Source organism: Fukomys damarensis, unplaced genomic scaffold (genome assembly GCF_012274545.1).
Source record: "Fukomys damarensis isolate Sample0158 unplaced genomic scaffold, DMR_v1.0_HiC HiC_scaffold_14, whole genome shotgun sequence".
Lineage (NCBI taxonomy): Eukaryota > Metazoa > Chordata > Mammalia > Rodentia > Bathyergidae > Fukomys > Fukomys damarensis.
This window is the reverse complement of record NW_022900926.1, coordinates 14,372,258-14,396,462: the sequence shown is the minus strand read 5'-3', so window position 1 is coordinate 14,396,462 and position 24,205 is coordinate 14,372,258. Positions and strand designations below refer to the sequence as shown.

General features: G+C 35.7%; 1 protein-coding gene across 9 annotated transcripts in view; it reads right to left on the bottom strand.

Moving 5' to 3' along the window:
- Positions 1-24,205, bottom strand: part of Shprh (SNF2 histone linker PHD RING helicase) — a 78,470-nt gene that overhangs the window by 37,063 nt on the left and 17,202 nt on the right. For 8 of the 9 annotated variants that reach the window (XM_033763242.1, XM_010626634.3, XM_010626635.3 and 5 more), the window contains 13 exons: positions 23,708-23,858; positions 22,187-22,295; positions 21,358-21,614; positions 19,882-20,544; positions 18,393-18,644; positions 17,514-17,592; positions 14,950-15,113; positions 14,610-14,866; positions 13,232-13,353; positions 7,761-7,849; positions 6,356-6,448; positions 3,656-3,763; positions 750-892 (listed from right to left, as the gene is read on the bottom strand). In XM_033763242.1, coding sequence (XP_033619133.1) covers positions 750-892; positions 3,656-3,763; positions 6,356-6,448; positions 7,761-7,849; positions 13,232-13,353; positions 14,610-14,866; positions 14,950-15,113; positions 17,514-17,592; positions 18,393-18,644; positions 19,882-20,544; positions 21,358-21,614; positions 22,187-22,295; positions 23,708-23,858 — 2,487 coding nt within the window. Of the gene's footprint in view, positions 1-749; positions 893-3,655; positions 3,764-6,355; positions 6,449-7,760; positions 7,850-13,231; positions 13,354-14,609; positions 14,867-14,949; positions 15,114-17,513; positions 17,593-18,392; positions 18,645-19,881; positions 20,545-21,357; positions 21,615-22,186; positions 22,296-23,707; positions 23,859-24,205 lie in introns of those variants that run through there. The other variant, XM_033763244.1, reaches the window with a different exon arrangement.

Here is a 24,205-nt window from a genome sequence, read left to right as displayed (position 1 = left end):
CTGGGATGCAAGCCCAGCAGTTCGAGCTGAGGAAACCCTGTGCTCCTCATCTCAAAGCCACACAGCCCTTCTCAGTGAGAGAGAGATGGCAAACTCAAATAACAGCTTTCAAGATACCAATTTCAAGCAAAACTATACACAATAGTTCAAAATGATCTCTGAATATACAATAATACCAAAAAAATGTCCTTACCTATAGATATGTTCACTCTTACACAATCTAAAACATGTTTTGATATTTTATGTAATGGTCCGTAAATAGCCACATTTATGTAAAGATAGCATGGTTTATACGCTGGTGTAGCATGACGTGCTCTGCTATAACACTTAACTTCCCATACGAGACAGACATTCCTTTGGGTTAAACCACTTAGGGTACTTTGAATAAGGAGTAAATGTATCCTTGGGGAAGAATTATTCACCATTTATACTTCAAGAACAACAGGTCTCTTTCTCTGAAGAGCCTGCAGAATAGTAAGTGTTGGTAAGAAGACAGGAGGAGAGAATATGTAGCTCTGATTTAAGACCTGGGCCTTCCTCCAGTCACTTGATGCTTAGCTCCTAGAGAATGAATCACACATGGAAAGAATGATGCCTTATATCAAGGACAAAATCTACTCCGATTTTTGCTCAAAGTTGGCTTAGGGGGTATCCCACAAAGAAAATACTTTAAAAAGATTTTAGAAGGCTCTAAAAAGAGACATTTAAAAATGGCTAATACAGCGTATGGAAATATACAGCTTTCTTACTTCTCTGACATAGAAAGCTTGTCGGTTTGTTGCTTGTAGTTGCTGGTTATTTCATTTCGTACTCGCTGAACAAGTTCCTCATCCTTAGAAAATTCTATTGCTCTATGGATTACATTCAGCCACCAAGGAGAATTAGAATGAATCTGTGAAAAATAAAATAGGTGATCAACTAAAAAAATTTTTCTTTAGTATTCAGTGTTTCCATCACTGGGAAGGGTGGTGAGAAAAATTCCAAATAAGCAATAAAAGCTATTCTCAAAGGGATTGTAATAGATGAGAGACAAACACACATAATCTATATTCACTGGGTGAATATCTCTTTTGCACATGTAATAGAGAAAAAACTTTCTTTACTAACTTGGATAAATGAAAATTACCATTACATAACACACACGTACAATGAAACTGTTAAAATATCAAAGTGAAAATTCAGTACTTACTGTCTATGTGAAAAAGTGACAGGTCTCCTTCTCATCATAAAAAAGTAAGCCTTCCTTCTAATCTTTGGATAAATGAACTCAATTCTACTGAATAGTGCACAATAAATAACAAGATTATATGCCTAAGTAATAATTAATGGGTTAGGAAAACAGCATGTGGAGCCACTGACTTAAGACTTTAAAAGAGAGCATGTTCTGTAGTCTCCTCCTTAGACTCTGCTTCTAATATCATTAGAGAATCTTTAGAAAGACACATGTACATGGTACATGCTCTGTAAGAAAAATAGTATTTTTGATTCTAATGTTTTAGAAAACTGAAAGATTTTGGAAGTATGTGTATCTAAAAGGAGGTTATTAAGGTCTACTTTCTCCCAAAGGTAACTGGTTATAAACTGAGCGTACAAAGAAATCCACCACAGCTTAAAGAATTCAAAACCTCAAAAAGTTGATTTATCTAATCATCTATTCATTCAACAAAAAATAATACTAACTATAAACTTGAATTACAGGCACTGTATTGTGTGCTAAGAATTCCAAAGTAAATTAAGAAGTTCAAGTTCCTTCTTGTTACGATTTAAACTGAGAAAGTCCCCCAAGAGCCTTGAGCTCAGAGGTAGGGCTTCTGGAAAATAACTGAATTATGTGGTCACTACAGCTGACTTGCTATTAGGAGGTGGGGCCTGGTTGGAGGTGAGTCACTAGGCTATGACCAGGAAGGGTTTATCTCCCTCTAGCTCCTCCTTTCTTTCTCTGCTTTCTGACTGCCACAATGTGAGCAGCTTTTCTCTGTTATGCCTCTGCCATGCTGTTCTGCCTTGGATCCAACCAACCATAGAGTATAACCATGGGCTACAATATACCTTTTTTTCTTTAAGATGTGGGTTAGACCCAAGGCCATGTGTATTATTATGCTGTGGTAGAAAAATTTGTCTACATTTTGCTTATGCACTATGACTTTGTGGGAGACCGAGATTAAGGTGGTGGATTAATTAATCTGGTGGAGGTAATTTTAAAGCAGTCTAACATTCAGGATCTAGCATTACTGCCTGTTGCTTTTAGTGAGATTTACAGTGAAAAATCAAAACAAAAATTTTTGTTTCACCTGAAAAGAAGATTCAGTGCAACTGAGGTCTGTAATGTTTTCACTGAGAATGAGGTTGCTAAAAAGTGAAAAAGAAGCCAAGTATTTTAAATCAGGACAATAGAAAAGGTGTGTTTGGGGCATCCTGAGAAATGGAAAGACCCTGCCATGTGCTCTGTAAAAGTGAAAGGCTTTGCTTTGAAAAATAAGACCTAGGGTACTCTGCTCTTTCTAGGACAAAGGCAGAAATATTTTCTAGAGTCCAGCCATCCACGCACTCAGAAGCTTATGCACCCATGATCCAAGGGGTCCAGCTAATGCTGGGGGCGGTCACAGACCTTGGCATCAACCATTTGGTGCTGCTTTTACTGGCACACAGAGTGCAAGAGTTGTGGAATTAAGGAGGCTTCCACCCAGACTTCAGAAGAAAGCCTGGGAGGCCCAAAAGTGTGCCTTGGAGATGTCAGTGTGGGAAGGTGTGACAGTGAAGCCAAAAGTACAGTGGAAAACGGAGAAGCTAGAATGGTGGACTGGCTAAGGAGGCTGCAAGCAGTGGGCAGTCAGCTGAAGAGAGAAGCCATGAAGGCTACAACCATGGGCAATGGCATAGGGGTGGGGCTGCCCAAGCTCTTCGGAATTCATTTATATGCCTCTGGCACTGAGCATAGAACTCTGGGATTTAATGTTTGCCCTACCTGCCTTGGTTCCATTGGTTTTTATTCTTCCCTTTTGGAATCCAAATGTTTACTCTTTGCCATTGTATGTTGGTAGCATTTTACTTTTCTTTTATTTTTAAATTTTTTACAAGGACGTACAGCTAAGGGGCTGCTTTGCGTCTCAGAGGATACTTTGCACTTGGACTTTTCAGCATTGTTGAAGCTGTTAAGACTTTGGTGACTCTTAGAGAAAAACTAATGCATTTTGCATAAAGGGATGCACATGAGTCTTTGGGGACCAGGGTTGGGATGCTATAGCTTAGACTGAGAATGTCCCCCAAGAGCGTCATGTTTCAGAGGTGGGGCTTTTGGAAGATGACTGGATTATGGGAGTTATTGTTAGGAGGCGAGGTCTGCTTCTGGGCAGTTCACCAAAGGTGTGGCATTATCTCCTTTCCTGGCTCCCCTCTTCTCTTTTTGTTTCCTGGCCACCATGACATGATCGGCTCTCCTCTGTATGTCCCTCTGCCATGCCAATTTTTGTCCTGCTGATCCTGGACTGCAACTGCGAGGCAAAATCAACTTCTCTTCCCATAAGTTATGGGTGTAGATACCATGTCCTAGTGATGACAAAGTAACTAAGACACTCCCCAAACAAGAACAACAAAAACATCCAAAATGCTATCTGGAGAGAAGACAAGCAAGACACACTGCATTTCGGGAACATACTTTTCTTTGAAGCTCCCGTACAGTCTGTTGCACAGGCTGCAAAGCTTGCTGGGCTTCAGCTACTTCTGTGTTACACTTGCTCATGTAGTGCTCTCGCAGCTGTTTGGCCTGGGTTGAAACACAAAGTAACTATAAACTTTCATTCTAGGCCTAGAAAGTAGTCTAATAGGGTGTTTTAAAAACAACGTGGCTATTATATATACTTTAAGTTACTTAACGATTTAGACAAAAAGCTCTACATTAGAAATTCCTAAGAAATATACTAAAGAGAACAAAAATGATCAATTCAGTTCACAAAATTTAAGAAATCCCCAAAACTTTTCCCTCAAATTCTATTTTTTTAATTAGAAAAAAATAAAGGCAGGAAAACAAATATTAACCTTTCAAAATATGAGGCAAAGGACATCTTTCAGAACTATTTATCTTATGTATTAGTACAGTTTTAGAATTACTGCAGTTTTAAAATAATACTTGAAATTATATAGTAACACAGGTGTTATGGATGGAACTGTGTTCCCCCAAATCCCTGTGTTGAAGCCCTTGTCCCCAGTGTGATGGTATTTAAAATTTATTTTTATTTTTCCCCAAACATGATAGTTTTTATAGGCTGCTTAAGGAGGTAACTGAGATTAAATAAGAGTATGAGATTAGGGCTTTAACTGAGTATGACTAGCAGTGTCTTTCAAGAAGGAGAGATGCCATGGATACATGAGCACGAAGGAAAGGTCATATAAGGATATAGTGAGAAGGAGGCAAGACATCTCTGTAAGCCATGGAGCAGAGCTGCAGGAGAAACTAAATGAGCCAACACCTTTACCTTGGACCCCTAACCTCACGAACTCTGAGAAATAAATCATGGCGCTTAAGCCTCCTACTCCGCAGTACTGTTTTGGCAGTGCAAGCCTAGGTTACCTTTTACAGAGAATAATCATATCATTTATAAGTAATCAAATTATTTTATTCTTTTAAATAGGAACATTTTATTCCTATAAATTTAAAATTAGGAAACATAAAAATTCTTCACTTTCTTCCATTGAACTGGAATACTCAATTAGCTTTAGATTATGACTACAGAAAGGGGATTTGACGGTAGTCTATGGAATAGTGGAAGGAGAACTACAAGGACTACAGAAATGGAAATCCTGATGCTTTCACTCAGTAGAGGTTGAACCTCATGAAATTGCCAATATCTGACAATTTTGAGAATTTCATATGGCTCAACTTAAACAGATGTATCTCTTTGGACTAATTATTCACTTCACTGGGCTTCATTTAGTTCATCTATAAAAGTGGTGGGAGCAAATAGATTGTAAGATGTTGTCCACTTTTGAGTACTGTGGCTTTACATTCTATAAGAGTTAGGCAAAGTAATAATGTGGCCTCCTTGGAAATACAGTTACATAGTGTAAGTATTTGCCTTATGATCCATTTTTCCTTTTCCAAGCACAAGCTTCCAATTAATTTTTATTACAATTCCTTGGCTGTCATTAGTCGGTCATTAAAGCTGCTTACTAATAGACTATGCAGTGTCCCAATGATAGTTTCCCGTCACTGAAGGCACTGGGACAGAGTGCCTGTCTATATGAATGGATGAGAAGCCCATACTGGGGATGAGAATTACTTTGAAAACTCTTAACACTTAGACTGCCATTGAGCCTCAAGAACTGGGCCTTCAAAACCATGGCACAGCAAAGTGAAAATACTGACTATGGACTGGGGAAAATATGTGGTAACTGTATACTGTATCTGATAAAGGCGAAAGAGCCAAAATATACAAAGAATTCAAACAATAGCAGGAAAACAACCCAATTAAAAAAGAGCAATGTGTTATGGAGATGTACTATATAACAAAAATCACTATAGTTAACATTGCACTGCCTATGTAAATATAGCTGACAGTTAAATGTTCTCCCTATAAAATTAAGTATGCGAGATAGCAAGGATAGGTTAATTAGGCTGATTTAGTCATTCTACAATTTCTATGTGTATTGAAACATTATTATATACACTGTAAGAAAATATATTTTTTCAATTGAAATAGTTTACTAAAAACAGCAGCGCAGTCAAAGGGCTATGAAGTTATACAATCTCATTTTTTAAATCATGCTGTTTCAAATAAAGGCTTCAATGACAGGTTCAATGCATTTCAACTACACCTAAACTTTTGATTTTTAGCTTTCTTCTTCCTCTTTGATCTTTAAAAATGGTAAAAGTCCATGGGAGAATTAACATAATAAGCTCTTAACAATTTATAGTAATTTATAGCATAACTCCTTTCAATGAGAGGCAACTCATTGTGGAGGGAACTTCTCTGAGAGAAATACCACTGAAAATCTGAGTTTACTTAGAAGCTTCAATAATATACAAGGTAGACAAAGTGCACAATTTTTTGTATCTACTAAACTCCATCTTTTGTATATAGGCAAAGAGATCAGCAGTCCTTTTCAACCTATGCCAAAGCTACAAGAAGCAATTATCATGCAACGTATTTACAAGCAGATCACTGTAGAAGCAAAATCAGATGGAATATTCCTGTTCTTCACCACTCAAAATCACCATAACAAAGTTTGGAACACAAAAGCAACAGGAAAACATGGTGGCATTTACTTAAATGTGTACCCTAGGAAATATCAACTAGATGCAGCATAAAACTTGAAAAAAAACCTTCTATAGATAGAATTTTGGAAAAGCAGTAATTACCTCTTCTTCAAGTCTACTATCTCGCAAAGTAGGAGGTATCCCTGGGTGCTTGGCTATCAATAATTCCATCAAGTTATGGGTAGCATGAAGTCTCTACAAACACACAAAAAGCAGTATGACAGGCAGTACAGCAGGCTCTAAAGAGAACCTAACATTAATACGGCGTACAGCACCAAGACTGTTAAGATCATTATAACCAAACAGTTTCCCTCTAAAACAATTTGAATACCAGCTTTTTTGGAGAAGACTTATGTCAGTTTCATAGTAAAGGTCTTTAGTCATAATGACATGAATTTTCTTCAGTCAAAAACATACAGCCTTATGCAGTGCAGCCCTGCACTCAGCAGAGTATGTAGTACAGGTATATTTTTTCCTATTATACGTGCATTTGACTACACAGCAAAGTATGAGAAAGCCAAATAAATCCAGTGAAGTAGAAAGGCTGTCTGCCCTGACTTGATTCCTTTTCTCTTGGAAAATATGTCTGAATAAACCTAGCCATTACATTATGATAAAAATAAGGATAACAAAGCATATAAGAAAACAGGGTGGACGTGTTGAGCTTAAGGGCTGAGAAAGGGAGAGGCTGGAGGTAAGGATGTAAGAAAGAGAAAATTTTATTTTATGTCTATGGATAATACATTTCCTACTGTGACAATGAGTTTGCAACTGGCTAGAGGTACACTCTAGAATCAAGGGCTATGAGAAGAAATAAAGTGAAAGTAGTTCCTAGTTGTCAAACTCCTCTCCTACTCATTCCTACAAACACCCACTGTGTCACATGTGATCATGTGAGTCCCCAGATCATTACTCTGAATAGCAAACAAGTCAATTTACCTAGGATTCAAGTGTAAACTTGTTAAAATCAATAAAAGTGTTTTTTATTTCCCATTTAGCTAGAGACCCTGGTCTATGGTACACTGGGCAAAAACAAGAAATGAAAAAGAAACCAGTGTTACAAATGAAATATCCTAAATCTCCCTGAATGATTGTAAAGAGTAAATTAGATCACTGGCGAGCTCTTTGTTGTCTTAGTTCTACTAAGACTTAGTCTAACTTCTTTTCTTTTCGGTTAAAAATACTATGATGTTACTATGCAAAACTTGTAAAACTGATCTAACCTATCCTTTGAAGTACAAATGATCTGAGGTATTTTTCTATGTAGATTATAGATTTATCTTGTCATACGTATGGCCAAGACTGGCCAAAGCAGATAAAACAGTGGTGATTCTCCAACTTTACTACACACATAGATCACTTTGTGTACTTATTACAAGGAATGTATCCCAAGCTTTATCCCAGTGACTTAGTCTGTTACTCTGCACTCTCTTAAGTATCCAGAAAAATTATTTTGTATAAACACAATACATAACTTAGGACTTTTTCTTCTTTGGTTTTGACTTACCTGAAGTGAATCAGTTTTGAGTTTTCCTTTGTGTTCCTCAGATGAACGTAACACTTCTCGGTAGAGTTCTGCTGCCAAAGCATACTCACCTAAAGAAATAAAATGTATTTAAAGCAGAAGAAAGTAATATATTTAAGTCCAGAGTAATTTAGTTACCTATAATCTAAAAACATCTACTACAAAAAACATCTTAATGGTTATAGCTCACTTTTTGGGGGGTGTGCTGGGTATCATACCCAGGACATGGCGTGTTATGCAAGCATTTTACCACTGAGCTATACTTTCAACCCTTGTCTTTTCAAGTAAAGTAATTTGACCTGGAATTAATATGATTATCTCAGTTTAAGAAACAAAATCCAATCAGTTTCTTTTCCTAATTCCACAGAAATTAGTGTCCTGAAATAGCAATGGGGTATATTTATAATCAAATATACTCATAAAAATTTAAAGCTTGAATCAAAAACAAACTAAATCAACTTTTAATGTAGATAATTAATATTCCTGTTGCAAGTAAAAGGATGCCCAATAGTAGCCATTATGATTTGAAATTATGGACAAATTTGGGATAATTATAACATTTATAAATATATATTCAAGATAGTATTATCTACAAATAATTTGCCATTAAAAAACCACATTTAAAAACATAAAAATCTTTTCATTTCTGCTCACACAAATCATAATCAGTCAGAAATGTGTGCTATTTTCTTTTGTTTATAATTAGCAGCTCATCACATACAGCAATTCAAAAAAGTATTAAAGCATATGTTGGCAAACTATGGGCTATGGATCATAGCTGACTCTCTGCAATTTTATAGATTCCAACAGGTTAGAATGGCTTTTACATTTTTATTTAGTTTATTTTTTATTTTTAGCAGTGCTGTAGATAGAATTCAGGCCCTTGCGCATGCTAAGGAAGTGCTCTACCACTGAACTATAACAGCAGACAAGTTTTCGCATTTTTATACAGCTTAAAAAAATTTTAAATGATAACATTTTGTGACTTGGGAAGATCAGTTGAAATTCGGATCTATGAATAAGGTTTTACTGAAACCTAGTTTTGCTTTTTCAGGTATTGCCCATGGTTGTTTTTATACTGCAAGGGCAGAGCTAATTAGATGCACAGAGATGCTATGTAAAGCCTGGAATATTTATTGTTGCTGTTTACAGGAAAAATTTAATCACACCTGAAAGAAAGGTGGGATGAAACTTGAATAATGCAATCTATTTTATTTGTTACTTGGAAAAAATTCAAAATGGTGAATAACAAATACAATTAAAATCTAATAGTGGCAAAATCATGAAATAAGAGCATATCTGATAATCACATTATTACATGGTTATCACATATACTTGCTTTTTTTAAAAACTAGTTTTATTAATATCATATATTCAAGGATTGTGTGCGGAGCCATAAGCTGTCTATATGTAGATACACAATTTTGTATCTCTCTGAAAGCTGATATATACACAGCAGTAAAATGTACGTAACTTAAAATTTATCATTTCACCCAATAACTAGGCTACTGTTCCAGCATTATGTACATTCACACTACTGTGTAAAATACTTGTTTTTATATTTCTGCTTTATATCTAGTGCTATCAGTTATCTAACACGAAGCTTCCTAAAACATGTATTTTCATAGTAGTACAGACTCAGCCAATTTCTACTCATTTTGATGAAGATTACTTTCATGATAATAGTCACTTTATATAGTGTAGAAGTAATAATTATCTTCCCAGTGCTATCAAATTTTAGTTTTCAAATTCTTGATTGATATTATTCAATAGTCATATATTCTATTAATATTTTTATTATCTATAGATAATAAATCATTTAATAATTTTCCCTTCATCATCACTATCCCTTTTAAAGGAGGAAACAGTGACTAAGTATAAACAGCTTAATTTGAATCACTCACTATAATGTTATGAATTTTGTTTATTGAAAAAGGATATCGTTTTTGAGGCATACATAAAATACGTCTATTAAATAAGTTACACAAATTTAAGCTAAATGTAATCCATTCTTAGCCACTTGATGGCACTAAAACTTCCAAGTAAACAAAATGTATTAGACTTAATATTACAAAACTGAAATTTTCTGCAAAACATCTATAGAAAGCATGCTGTTCAAGATTGGAATAATACTATGTGTTTAATAGTACAGTCAGTGAGGGCCTCCGAACAGTCATTGTACAGCACACGTTTACATATAATACAAGCAAATCTCTTCTAGACTTTGAAGTTAATTTTAGAATTCTTTTGAAAGTTATATCTTCACTGACCTCTACATCCAAAGAATCTAAATTATGTAAGTTGAATACAACGTAACTTTCAAAACGGGTATTTTTTTTTTCAGCTTTAATTGAGTTTATTGGTACATTTTAGGGATACAGTACAGTTACATTCATTGTTGGGATCTTGTACCTCATTTAGTATACTATCAAGTAACAGAAACTAAAAGCAGCAAATACGTTACAATTTAAGTTTATAATAACAATTAAATCTAGAATGGACATATTCTGCATTAATAGATATTCTGCTAGGGATTTTTCTTAATAATTTGCATTAGTTTCTTATAATTCTACCCACAAAAAGAACTACATGGGAACACAGTGGAAACCACCTGAAAAGAGCTGTGCTAAAGCACCTGTAGTGTGACACAGTGGCACGGGTTATGCAGGAGCCAGCTAGGCACAGACCCTGTGAGAATGTGATCACTGAGAATGATGATATGCGAGACCTTTCTTTCCCGCCCTGAACTTCACAGCAGGAAAAGGCAAGGATAAATCTTATGGGAAAGAAGACAGAACAATAAGAGCTATCTCCTAGTTCTCGTTCTGTTGGTTCTAAGAACAAATAACTAAAGGCTAGACAAAGATGCTTGGAATATTGCCTTAGACTCTACAGAAAATACAATTTTCTCTGCTTTAAATTCTTATTGGTAAATGAGAACAGTGGTAAATTCTCTCCATGATTGTGCATTGAAGTAGTCTAGTGTATCAGTAACCTTTCTTGGGCTTGAACACACAAGGATTTCTTGTAGGAAGGGTGAAGAAATCACCATTTATCACAAAATGGTAGCTTTAACACCATGGTTGTTCCCTTGATCAGCAAGGCATATATTCCAGATCTCCCAGTGGATGCTGGAAATTGAAGGTTCAGTACTATCTTCAGTTTCCAGCATCCACTATGTATACTATGTCTTTTCCTATATCTAGACACTTACAGAAAAGTTTAATCTATAATTCAAAAGATTGACAATAACGAAAACAACTATAACAGTACAGTGTAGTATTAGTTTTCCAATGTATTTGGTACTACAAATTTCCCTTTACTGATTTGCTGCGTCTCACAAATCTGGATATTTCAATTTCATTCCCTTCAAATTACTCCCATTTCCCTTTTGATTTATTCTCTATGTGCTTGGGGTTATTTAGATGTGTGTTAAGTTCCAAACATTTGAAGACTTTCTAGTTATTTTTCTCTTACTGATACCTAATTTAGTTCCACTGTAGTCATACAACATGCATTGGGAGATCTGAATCCTTTTAAATTTATTCATTGTTTTACAGCCCAGAATACACCATACCTGGGTAATGCTCCAGGTGTAACTTCAAAGAAAACATATTCCTCTTTGGTTGGTAGTGTTCAATAAGTGTTGGTTAGGCAAACCAATTGGTAGTATTAAGTTCTCAATGTACTTATTTTCTGTCTAGTTGTTTTGTAAATAATTGAGAGGAATGTTGAAGTCTCTTATAATTATGGATTTATTTCTCATTACAGTTTTATCAGTTTTTGATTCAAAGTTCTAGTTTTAGGTGTATAATCATTGGGATTTTTTTTTTTCAGTGATAAAATAGCAGCGTTCTCTGCTCTGAAACCCATTTTGCCTGATAGCACTACAGTCACTTCAGCCTTCAAATGCGTTAATGTGGTACATCTTTGTGTCTTTACAGTACATGTCTATGATAATGACTACTTTTGTTGTGGGTATTCGGTACATGTATATGACACATCTTATAGATGGCATATTGTTGGTTGTTTTAGAGCCTGATGGTCCCTCATGTTTAGTATTATCACTGATACAGCCTGGTATAAATTTACCCTCTCTTGTTATGTTTTCTAGCTGTCTGCTCTGTTCTGTGTTCCCCTTTTTCTTTTGCCTTTTATTTAAACAAAACACTTTTATTACTGCTTTTTTTTTCCTCTTCCTTTTTCTGTTTTTCTTTTTTCAGTGGCTTATAGGATACACAGCACATAACTTGCCAAACTCAAACTTCATGTGGTATCATCACACCATTTTACCTATGGCATAAGAACCATGCCCCATTACATGTCCACTTCTCCCAGATTTTGTGGTGATGTTACTGCATAGTTTACAATTTAATGTTATAAAATCTACAATGTATTTGTTCATAAAGTGTTTTCTTCTTCAGAGACCCCACTACTTTTAGACCTCTTCAAGTTGTTCACAATTTCACTTACGCTCTTTTGCAAATTTAGTCTTTACTGCCTTTGTTTTTCATGTCAGATATTTTCCATTGCTATGCTGTATTTCAGCTTTACTCATCTTTCCTGCAATCCCTAATCTTCTATTTATTTAAAGTGCATTTTCAATATCAGACACTGAAATTTTCATCTCTAGAAGTCTGTGTGTTTTTAATGTCTGTATTCAACATTTAAAATCTCTACTCAATCTATGAAACAAAGTTCTAATGATTCTGTGAAACTGTGTCTACCAAACGGTGCTTATTAAAGCGCCAGTTATAGACCTGCTTCTTGCTAAGACAGTACCAGATAATGGATTTAACTTCTGTCTTTTAACAACTAAGACAGGTATAATACATGAAATGAGTTTGAAGGCTATCAAGACATATAGCAACAAAAAAGTGATTCTTGAGAAGAGTACATATGTCTTCCACTGACATATTACAGTCTCTTTCTGACCCACTTTAACTCTGTGTATGATACATAATTTATAACTTTACATGTATACATTGTGTGTAAACAGGTGTATTTGTCACCTTCTGTAAGAACTAAAGATCCATCGAATCTGAGACTTTACTTTAAATTACTTTTCCTAGATCATTCCTGGCACATAAATTATTTATGGGAAAAATATTTATAAATATTATTTTAAAGCCCATAAACAACAACACTGCCATATATCAAAATTTAACTGTTCTATTTCTAGACATTTTGGTTGTTTTACATTATTCACCATAAAAGATTCACAACTTATGGCCAAATTGTTGGTCATGCCTTAGTTTCCCTAAGGAGTGGAAAAGTCTGGACAAAGGGAATGTAATTTTGAAAGTTTTTAAAAAGTTCTGCATAACTGATCTTTATTGAATGGAGCCTAGAGTTCAGGAGTGTGTGAAAGTGACTCTATTGGGATTGGCTGAGTTTGAGTTTAATAAACTCTCCTCAGAAGAACAAGCGCTACCAAAGCCGTCACCTCCTACCTTTAATGATATGGATGCCTGCTAAGCCATTGAGGGCACAGACGAGTTGCCGATGAGCTTCTTCACATTCAGTCCCGCATTTCTTCTGCAGCGATGTCAGCAGCTCCTCCATTGTCATGGTGCTGGAAGAAGAGGAAGACTGTTAAGACAGAGAACCCCAGTGATCAATTCCCAGCTGGGAGTGCCGGACAAGATGAAGTGACACCACCAGTGCTTTGTTCTTCAGCTCCATTTATTACTATTGCTTTTAACTTACTTATTACTATTCTCGCAAGCACTCCTCTCTGATCCTATCATTCTTTAAAAGTTTTTCATTTCAGTCAAAGGAGAAACAAACTAGAAAAATCTCCCTCGAATATAAAACATAAAATATATTTAGGCTGGGCATGGTGGTGCACACCTGTAATCCCAATATTTGGGAGGATGAGGCAGGGTGATCACCATGAGTTTGAGGCCAGCCTTAGTTACATACTGAGTTCAAGGCCAGTCTGAACTATATAATGAGATGCTGTCTCAAAGCCCCCCATATATATAGTTAGAAGACTATGGGTTTAGAATGTAAGATGGGTCTGAATCTCAGCATTGCAACTTAATTAATCTGTTTAAAAAAAGGTCCTTCAAGGACCAACCTAAATATCATTTCTACCTTAAGGCTGTCTAGTCTAACCTTACTCATTAAAATAGAAACCATTTCCACAGTAATTTGTATGCACATTTCTTAAATTTATCATGCATGCCTTGTATTATATAAATCTATCATCTTTACTATTTCCCCAATCTACTTAAAGTCAAACACAAAATCTAGTCCTCTTTATATCTCTTACAGAACCTAAAGGGTTTCTTCCTAATGTCAGGTTCTAAAAGTAGGCCAGTTTCTTTCTTTCTTTCTGTTTTGGTACTGGGAATTGAACTGGAGCCCTTATGCTTGTAAGGCAGGCAGTGGAACCACTGAGCCAAATTCCTGGCCCCAGTTTCTAAGACAATAAATTTCTGGGGCAACAGAATATTATAGACATAATTTCCCTTATGTTTTTTAATGGAAAAAAAAATCACATATAGCACAATTATATAGAAAACATTTAATCAAAATCAAATTCCTCAATATGGGAACCAAGAAATATAGTAAGAACAAAAACTTCATATCTGGAGTTTAGCCACAAACAAACAGAACCAAAACCCCCAACAATCTGAACTTAAAATATTCAAAATCATGAAAATAATATTGATGTGACTCTCTTTCACAAATGAGGTTGCATACAAAGAAAAACTATTACATTTCTAAAAACAGCTGAATAAAACTGTAAGCCCCCAAATTTTTGCTTAAATATTTGTTATCTTGGAGCTGTCAACCACAGTAGAAGGAAATGGGTAGTAAGACCTTTTCTGTAGGGGCAAGAACTCCCCACGCACAGCCTGTGGGTGGCAGCAGGCCTGCCTGAGCCTTAGCAATGGGTACAGGATGGAGGTGACAGTCCTTCGGTCCAGGCTGCTGAGCTTGAGAGCCCAGTCAGAAATCTTCCTGAGTTTGACCACGGCGTCCTGGCAGCACACCTCATGCTGACGGTGATAGAAATGTCTTTCCACTGGAGAAAAGTGCAGCCAGTGTGTTTCTTCGGTCTGCGGAGGTATCTGGATCTGTAATGAGGAGTTGAAACAGATTTCACCCCAACTCATTTATTTCCCCTTGCAATATCTTTAATTAATAAAATCATACTGACTTGGTCGATCACATCTTTCTTTGCACTCCTCCACAGAATCTTGGCAATAAAGCTGTAGAGATGCTGAGGAATCTTCCTGCAGTACGGGCGGTAGAGGAGCCGAAACCACCAGTGTTTGACACAGTAAGGTTCGATACCAAGAAAGACCACTAACCCAAAAAGATCTGAAAATAAAAACAGTAAAAACACAATGAAAACAATTGTTTCAGTACTTCTTCATTACTATTTTGAAAATGCAGTTTTAAAGACTCTCGAATCTGAAATTTAATTCCAACTCAATTCACATTTTTTTTTTTTTTTTTTTTGTAGTGGGGGGATCGAACTCCAGACCTTGCGATTATGAGGCAGGTGGTGGAACCACTGAGCTAAATCCTCGGCCTCAATTCACATTTATTGAGACCTATTTAATCTAGGTTTTTTTTCCAGGTGTGGAAATGTCACAAAGCTTATAGAATTATTACACAAAGTTTGTACTTCATCCAAGAGTCTGAAATTGCCATCAGACAAAAGTGAAAAAAATTATTTGAGCACGCTTGACAAGATATACATAGAAACAACATATGTCAATATAAGATTTACTGGATCAGAAAAACAATTCCTAATCACACAGGTGATATGAACAATATTCTCCCAAGTAACTCCACTCCAATAAACAAGACCAAGAGAATAACAAATGCTACATGAACCGTTACATAAATTTATGCATGCAGTGAGCTCAAATATAAAAATTAAACATCAAAAACTAAATATGGTTTTGTCTTCAAGTGAAGACTAACATGTGTGACTATAATTTTTTTTCTGTATTACTAAATTTTTACAGTGGATATACATTCTCTTTAAAAGGCATAAAAATTATTTTAAAATGTATCATTACCAAGGCCAAGAAACTCTGATTGAAGAAAAAAGAAAATAAATGAAAATTAAATTTCCAAATGCAGCATAGAAAGTCATGGGCAAACTAACATTGCCACTTTAAGTAGGAAAACACCAAATACAGTGGTGTGAATATACACCGGTATCACAGAAACAAAGAGAAAATTCCAAAAAGCTTGGCAAAGGTGTTTTTAAAGTGACTTAGGGCACGAGGAGACTCTTAGGCATAATTATCTTATTGTGAAAGTAGATTCATGGGTATACAGATATGCTAAAACTTTTCACATTTAAAATACTTAGTTTTATTATTTGTCATTTATACCTCAATGAGGCTCAAACAGCGTAAAAGCTGTGTTTTAAAAAATTATTCAAGCATTTGTTGAATGGTAACACCTGCTAACATCACACATCATCAAGATAACCTATTTTGCTCATATTCTTTCAACATTTCAATGAGAGAAAATAACTTTCAGTCATTTTACTTTTTTTACTGTACACTTCAGCTGACTTTTAAGCTGAATGAGATCTAATACATAATAACTACTGTAAATTTTTTGCAATTACCAAATGTGAAAGTAGACCTTTTAAAGAGGCTGATATTCTATAATTAAGTATCTTCATGTAACATTCAAATTAGGTGAATTTTTTGAAAAAATGCGAAGTACACACCTTCAGACTGTCTAGGCCTCTTTGGATGGTAAGAGTACAGATAAGAGAAACTAGGTACAGGGTTTACGGAAATTTACTATTATCTTTGCATAAACTATGTCGATATTAAAATATGTACTTACAATTTCCCTAGGAAATATTTTTCCTCTAAAAATAACCACTCAGGTTGCAGTAATAAAGGTTGATATTTTTATTTTGGCACACAATAAATTATCCTGTTCAAATCAAAGGTAATATGAAAACTTCAATTTTTCAGAAAGGTGAAGATGAAAGTGTATCTAAGCTTTATAATTGAACTACATTTTAATGACAGCTTTTCAGGAAATTTGTATAAAACATTTACTTATAGTTTTAAATATCTACAGCTTGACTAAAGATTTTAAAAATGCAGTGTCTTTTCTAACAAAATGTATGCAAGAAAAAGACTACACAAATCATTCAAGAAAAGGAAAGGTTGGGGCTGGGCTTTATCTTAGTGGTGGTGCTGCTGCTGCCCTCATAAGCACAAGGTTCCGAATTCAATTCCTGATACCAAAAAAAAAAGGAATTGTTGATGGAATACTACTATGGTGTGAAACTATACATATATTTTCTAACTTTCAAATTAGTAAAATTATGATCCCACTCTAGATTTAGACAATGAAAATTATGGTCTCTGTTTTAATAGTCAGCTGAAATTCTCTTTCTCCTTCTTTCTCTCCTTCCTTCCTTGCTTCCTTTCTTGTCTCTATCAGGTTGGAAATCTAAGATCACTTCAGACCCATGTGCATACTGTTTAGGGAAGTAAAGTAATGGTTCACCCTGAGGCAGTGGGGCCCCTCACTTCACAACTGTTCTTATATTAAAAAAAAGAACAATCACTCAAGTTCCATTTAAAAAGATAAATGCTTCAAACTATTAGGAGTGAAGTGTAAATACATGTTCATTTTTATAAGAATTTAAAAACTGAAGCACAATGGTATTTTCCCTCAGAAACAGCTATCTCGTCAGTCACTGCAGTAAGTGTGTACGCCGTACATTACCCTCCAGGCCTCTCTGTACTGGAGTGCCGCTGATGCACCACCGATTAATCCCACTCAAACGCAGGGCCATTTCTGCAGCCTAGTAAGAGAGGAATACGAAGCATAAACAAAAGGAAAATGAGTCACGTGAAGAATGTGGACACCAGGTATACATTTACTTGTAAAATAGCCCACAAAAAGCTATCCTTCCGGTGAGCACCTGCTCTTATCTGACAGTTAACACACTAATGTCAAATGTACCAGTCAACAGGCCATCTCCAAGTACAGTGGTTCTCTCAGGCGGGAGGCTGCCATGTGCCATGTGGTAGGGTATATGCATGCAGAGACAGAAAAAATTCCCCTAAGTAATGGTTAAGTCACCTATACCAACTCACATTCCAGATGTAAACCTCTGGAGCAACAGATATGATGCATAAATTCAATTCAGACTGTTTGAAGAAGGCCAGAGAAAGATACATGATAAAAGCTAAAAATTCTGTTCTCTGAAACAGCATTTTCTGTAACTATCTGATCTCTTTGAGAAAGACTAAACCATAAGAGTCAACTCTGGCTCAAAGTTATTAGAGGCCACGTGCTGAGCTTCTAGCCAGCATAAATTATTTAAAAATTCCTAAATACGCTTTACTTTGATTTGTACCACACATAAACTGACATCCAAATATATATGTACAGAGCATATAGAGCAACCAGGCACAGGGCGTGAAACAATTCCAAAGGGTGGCACAGTGCACTGCAAGAGAGCAAATGAAATACAGAGCATTTAATAGCCAACTCTCGACTAGTGTCAGTATCACGGGCGAACTATACTTTTAACTATTCAGTCTGGCCCAATCCCTTTCTTTCTTCCCAGCTCTCACAGGATTTTGCATGGACTCTCACTTTCACTGCTGGACATTCAACCATCTGGGCTTCATCAAGGCAGATCCTCCACCACTCCACAGCTACCAGGGGGCTGGGAATGGCCATGTACCGCTTCTGGTTCCGGAGGCGACGCCCATCCTCACTATTGCTATGTGGGATATCCACATAGTTCAGTTCTGAACGAAGGACATCGTAGGTGATGATAACTATATCTTGTTCTGCCAAGAAGTGAGGCTGTAAAAAGCCATCTTTCTTTACTCCTTGATATACCTAGAAAATAATCCACACCGATGCAGTTATTGTAAAAGAGTTCATCGAAGACAATGTAATATTCATTTATTTAAACCCTTACTGAGTATTCCCATGTGCTTAGGACCATACATGCTACAAGGTAGATCTCCTACCTGTCTGTGTGAGAAATGTGGAAGGAACTATAAAAAAAAGTAAATGCAATGGCAGCACAGTGCCAAGACCAACTGTGTGGCTGAAAAGGTGAATTCAGAGGAACTAAAATGTCAGGTGTACCTTCCGGAACACTTAGAGTTCTCAGAGGTGGAGAAGAGGAAGAGGAGGATAGGTATACAGAGGAAATCAATAGATGTGTGAGAACACAATGGTATGAAAAATTACAACAGTGAGAACGACTATTCATGAAATACCTTTTGTGTTTCATATATGGTGTTACACATTGTCTTTAAATTTCAACAATACTGGTAGTTGCTCTATTATTCCTGCCCGACACATAAAGAACATCAACTAACTTGTTCAAAACTAGATGCTGAGTCTTCAAGGCTCACCTACCCACATGGAACACAGCTCTTCAAATGGCAAAACTTATGGTTTACTTATTACTGTACTCTCCTAGCCTATGGTAGTGACTGAAATATAAAAAAACCTACAAAAACATTTACATGGAAAGAAGGAATAACAAAGACAGCGAAAGGTACTAACTTAGTGAACAACAACCCTAATGGACCACCACTATGTGCCAGCACTTTATCAGTTATTTAACTTCATCAATCTATGATAAGATACTATTTTCATTCAGAACTTAACATAGTTCTTGGCACATAATAGGTGCTTAATAAATGTGTTGAATGAGTAAATTTTTATTTTACTAATGAGGTAACTGAGACTTCAGAGGACAATTTTGGAGCTAAAATGTAATAGATCAGGTTGGCAGCTGCAATTACACAGTGCTGCCTTTGGAATATATTTTTCTCTCAAAGCATAAATGCTTATACTAGCTTTTACATTTAAGTGATCAAGAATTTTTAAAAAGGCTTTCACATCTTCACACTTGGAGCGCTCTAACTTCTAAAATTTGAAAGCTAGGAAAGAATACAGTCTACTCTTCTATTTCTTTTAATTTCCTCTTCCAGCTGTGGTTTAATATTGTTATCATACCAATAAATTAGCTTCTGGAATTAAATAATAAAGATTATAAAAACTGTTGTGAGGAAGCAAAAATGTACCCCTTGTTAACCCTCTGAGCCCAAGGCCTTACCAAGACTCGAAGAGATGAGGACTTCACATGCCGGTTGATCTCGTCCACCCACTGGTGGCAGATGGAGCTCGGAGAGATGATCAGAGTTGCTCCTGTCGATACTGGCTCCATTGCCACAAGGCAGTGGGGACAGTAAAAAGGCTTAATTTTCAGGTTCTCCTCTTCATAGTTCACACACTTTGCATGTTGCCACAGGTGGCAGTTCAGGCACTGAACACGGGGCTTACGGTCTATCTGGTCAAATTCACCACATATGCACTCAAAGCGATAATCAGCATTATCATAGGGACTCAGGACATCAGAACATGGTCCCTCATTCCTAGCAGGGTTTAGAGATTCCCTGTGGTCCTTAGCTTCTTGCTCTTGATTGACTTCAGAGACACAAGTACTTTCAGACATGGCAACATCAGTAATTCCAGACTCACTTGAGGCTGGACAGTGACCTTGTACATCAGCATTGGTATCAGGCTGACTTTTCCCTTTTTTCGTGAATGGCATGGGCTTTTTCTTCAGTTTACTACGATTTTTCCTGGCCTTATAATAATAATAGTAAGGGTCATCATCATCGTCATCGGAGGTATTTGATGGCACGTATTCAGAATCTGTGTCTTTATTCCCTGATTTTCTAGGTTCTTTCTGAAATTTCCTTGGACTTCCTACTGTCTATTAAAAAAACAATTATTTAATTAACTTATTTCAACATAGTTGTATTTCTGAACCTAAATTCACAACTTTGAGTGTGGAATGAAGTTTTTAACTTTTGACAGTGGAATGACAAGAATAGAGGTAATTTTAAACTCTATAACTTAATCAACTAATTTTACAATGCACCTAACTGAATACTTGTTATATGCCAAACACCTCTGTGTAGGCTTACTGGTAACCAAAATAAAGATTCTAGTGTTCTAAAGTTTATAGTCGGAAACTAGAAAACAGAAATCATAGGCATAAGTGCTTTTTCTAACTATAGATATTCCTCATTTAATGACCTACACGATTAATGACTATTTGGACTTATGGCTAAGGTGAACTGTTCAGACCTGTAACCCGCCACTCGGACTTACCACTCACGTTTGATTCACAACACAGGAATGAACATGAATGGCAGAACTACAATACAGAACTACAATTTTTGCTGATTGGATTGTACTGTACAGTACCATAGCTTTACTATGCATTTCGGTAGTGCATGTAAGAGTTATGCAAATAAAAACAAAGTCATCAAACTGGAGTTTCCTTTTACTATTTCTTTGTTCCGAATACTGTAATGTACATGCCATGTACAATTCCTCATTTAGTGCCCAGTTCATTTAATAACCTAGCAGCAAGAAAAAAACTTGGTTGTTAAACAAGGAATGGCTATAGTTTGTTTTATAATCTTCAGACTGTAAAACCTTAAGTGTCAAGGTGGGATCTGTCAACTTATTCTGTTAGGCATGACGTACAGATGTTAGTATGTAATAAATGCTCAAGTACCTGCTTTTTTGTTTTATCGCATATATCCTCCTCCTTGTAATTCTTCCCCAATGTAAAGGTCCCTGAGAAACCATGACCTTTGATCTGTTTCACAAGACCTTCAAAAATTAAACATTTCAGCATCCGTTTCAGAAGACTCCTGTTTCGTTGAACGTCATATCTATATATAGAACTGACATACTTATAGATAGAAAGGATGGAAACTCCTTTTTTCCCATTCATTTCTTTTACAGCTGTCAGGATCATCACACGGGTAGCTAAATGCAAAAAGATATCGCGACTCAGTTAAAATAAGTAAAATAAAATGGAAACACAACTCAATCTGCATTGTGGAGAAGGTTAAGAAAACAGTTAAATTTACTGTGATACAGTATTATTTTGAGGATACATAATAAATATTTATCCAACATAGTAAATCATTATAATAAAAATAATTTCAGGAAGAATTATTCAAATCAATGTAGTCTTACAAAACAATAAACATTCAAAATTATAAAAGGAATCTCCCCTAGTTATCCTATGTTCTATATGCTATCACTGTATGAAGGAAATATTCATTAAGAATTTAATTTTACATAGTTGTATTACAGGGTAAACAAATCCAGGTTAAAAATGTAAGCTAAAGAAATCTGAAAAACATACTGAACAAGAACTACCTAGACCAAGTCAAAGAAGACTTTGTTTTTGTCAGCACATTATGAATTGTAATTAGATCCATTTTTACTATGTATAGACAAATGCAAAAACATAACAATGAGACGGTATCAGTAAAGATTGCAAGAACTATAACAAACATCATCATAATAAGGTATTTTTAAGAGATACTTACGGGGGCACTGAACTTTTTCTTTTGGTTCAAATTCCATATTCTGAGTTTTTGTGTCTTTAACTGATCCTCTGAAACAATGGGATGGGATGAAATAGTTCACCTCTTTTCCCTGATATGTAAACAACATTCAGTAGTCACATATTTGCTTTCAGTATTCTGAATTGTTTATTCAAATTAATACTCTTTCCATAAAGGAAATAAAGCAGTAGTAGACAATTTGAAAAGAAAGGGCTAAATACACTATTCATATATACAAATCTATTTTTTTTATTTCCAACCTTACAAGAAGCCACTGCTTTTTTTTTCAGTACTAGGGATCGAACTCCCCAGTCCTTGCTTTTTAAATTTAAGCCTATTATCTAAAAATCAAGGGAAGACTATCTGAAATTAATTCTTAAGGCATTCTTAAAAAGATACTGAAGATAATAACTTGGAATTAAAATGTGCAATGAGAAGAGAAGGAAGTTATTGATAGTTAAAACTGTAAGTCACTTTTCTACAAAAGATTTTTTTTTCCCTGTTCCTATTGTTATGGTTTAGATCTAACACGTCTGACAAATGCATCACACAATCAGAGGTGGGCTTTTGGAAGGTGACTGGACCATGGGGGAACGGTACTTAGTGGATTCATACACTGATCGGGCTCCTTCCTTCTGTTACTGCTTCTATGAAACCATGAACTAAGTAATGTTGATTCTTCATACCTTTGTCCTGCCTTGGAGTTCCCTGAAATCATGAGTCAAATTAAACCTCCTCTTTTAAGTTGTGGGTGTTCAGCACTGGGTTCCAGCAATGAGAAATCTGACTAAAATACCTCCTCAAATTTGAAAGACCAATTCTGCAAACTTGCCCTATTAACAGATCATAAAACACTAAGGCTATGAGCCTGATCAACCATAAAGGCAATTAATTACAGTTATGCCCTTAACTACTGGTGTCTCATTTCAGTAGGATTTAATTTATTGATCTCAGATTTCATTACTGCAAAATACAAGCCATGAGCTATATTTGCCTCAATGAGGCTTTTGGAGTAAACTCTAAACATTGTATTTTTAAGCACAATTATATTTTCAGGAAAAGGACTTAAGAGTATCTCATCTAACACTCTATTTAGTAAGTTATCTATCCTTCAACAAAGTTCTAATTACTAGATTTGAAGATGTATATATTTGAGATTTATTTAATTTTTTTAAAGGGTTCTTAAAAAATATTTAGTGGTACATGATGTCTTGTTGTAGTGACAAAACCTCTGAGCACTTTCATAAAGGGGTTTCTGTGCCAACTAGTGGGACGCTTGGTAAGTGACTGCATATCCTCTTCCGAGCTGGCCAACACCATGAGAAAAACTTGTAGGTTCATCCATAGCTTGCTTTCTGTGCCCACTGAAGTTGACCAACACTAATACAAATCATTAGCCACACTGAACAAAGTGTTGACGTGAGCACCAAAGCAAATGCTCACCATATGATGCCTTTTGAGAATGTATGTCCCCTGCTGTGCCGAGCACTACAGAACTCCTACCTCAGGAAGAGTGAGAATATCTTGTTTGACATCTTGTCGAGTATGTGTCAGAATCAGTGCCAAAACCTCCACTGTCTTTCCAAGACCCATCTCATCTGCTAAGATTCCACCAAGCAACTGTGGCCCAGAATGTGGGTACTCACGGATGATGCTAAGTGAGACACAAGCATAGTACATCACAGGAGTGTGAATAAAAAATACACTTCTTAATTAGAGTCCCTAAAGATAACTGGAAGAAATGTATAAATGTCTGTTTATTCAAAGTATACCTCAGGGTGAAACAATTAAAATCCCTAGATCATAAATGTAAGAATTGTAATAAAAAAAACTGTACAAGCCAAACTAAGTGTGCAGAATGAAAGCGGTACGGATAAACATTTGTCATTTTTTTCACCTATAATTAAAAGGAAATACGTTTGGGTTCTTTCTATGATCTTTATGAATCTGTGAGTAAAACATAAAGGGCAATAACTATCATTCATTAATTATATTTATCAA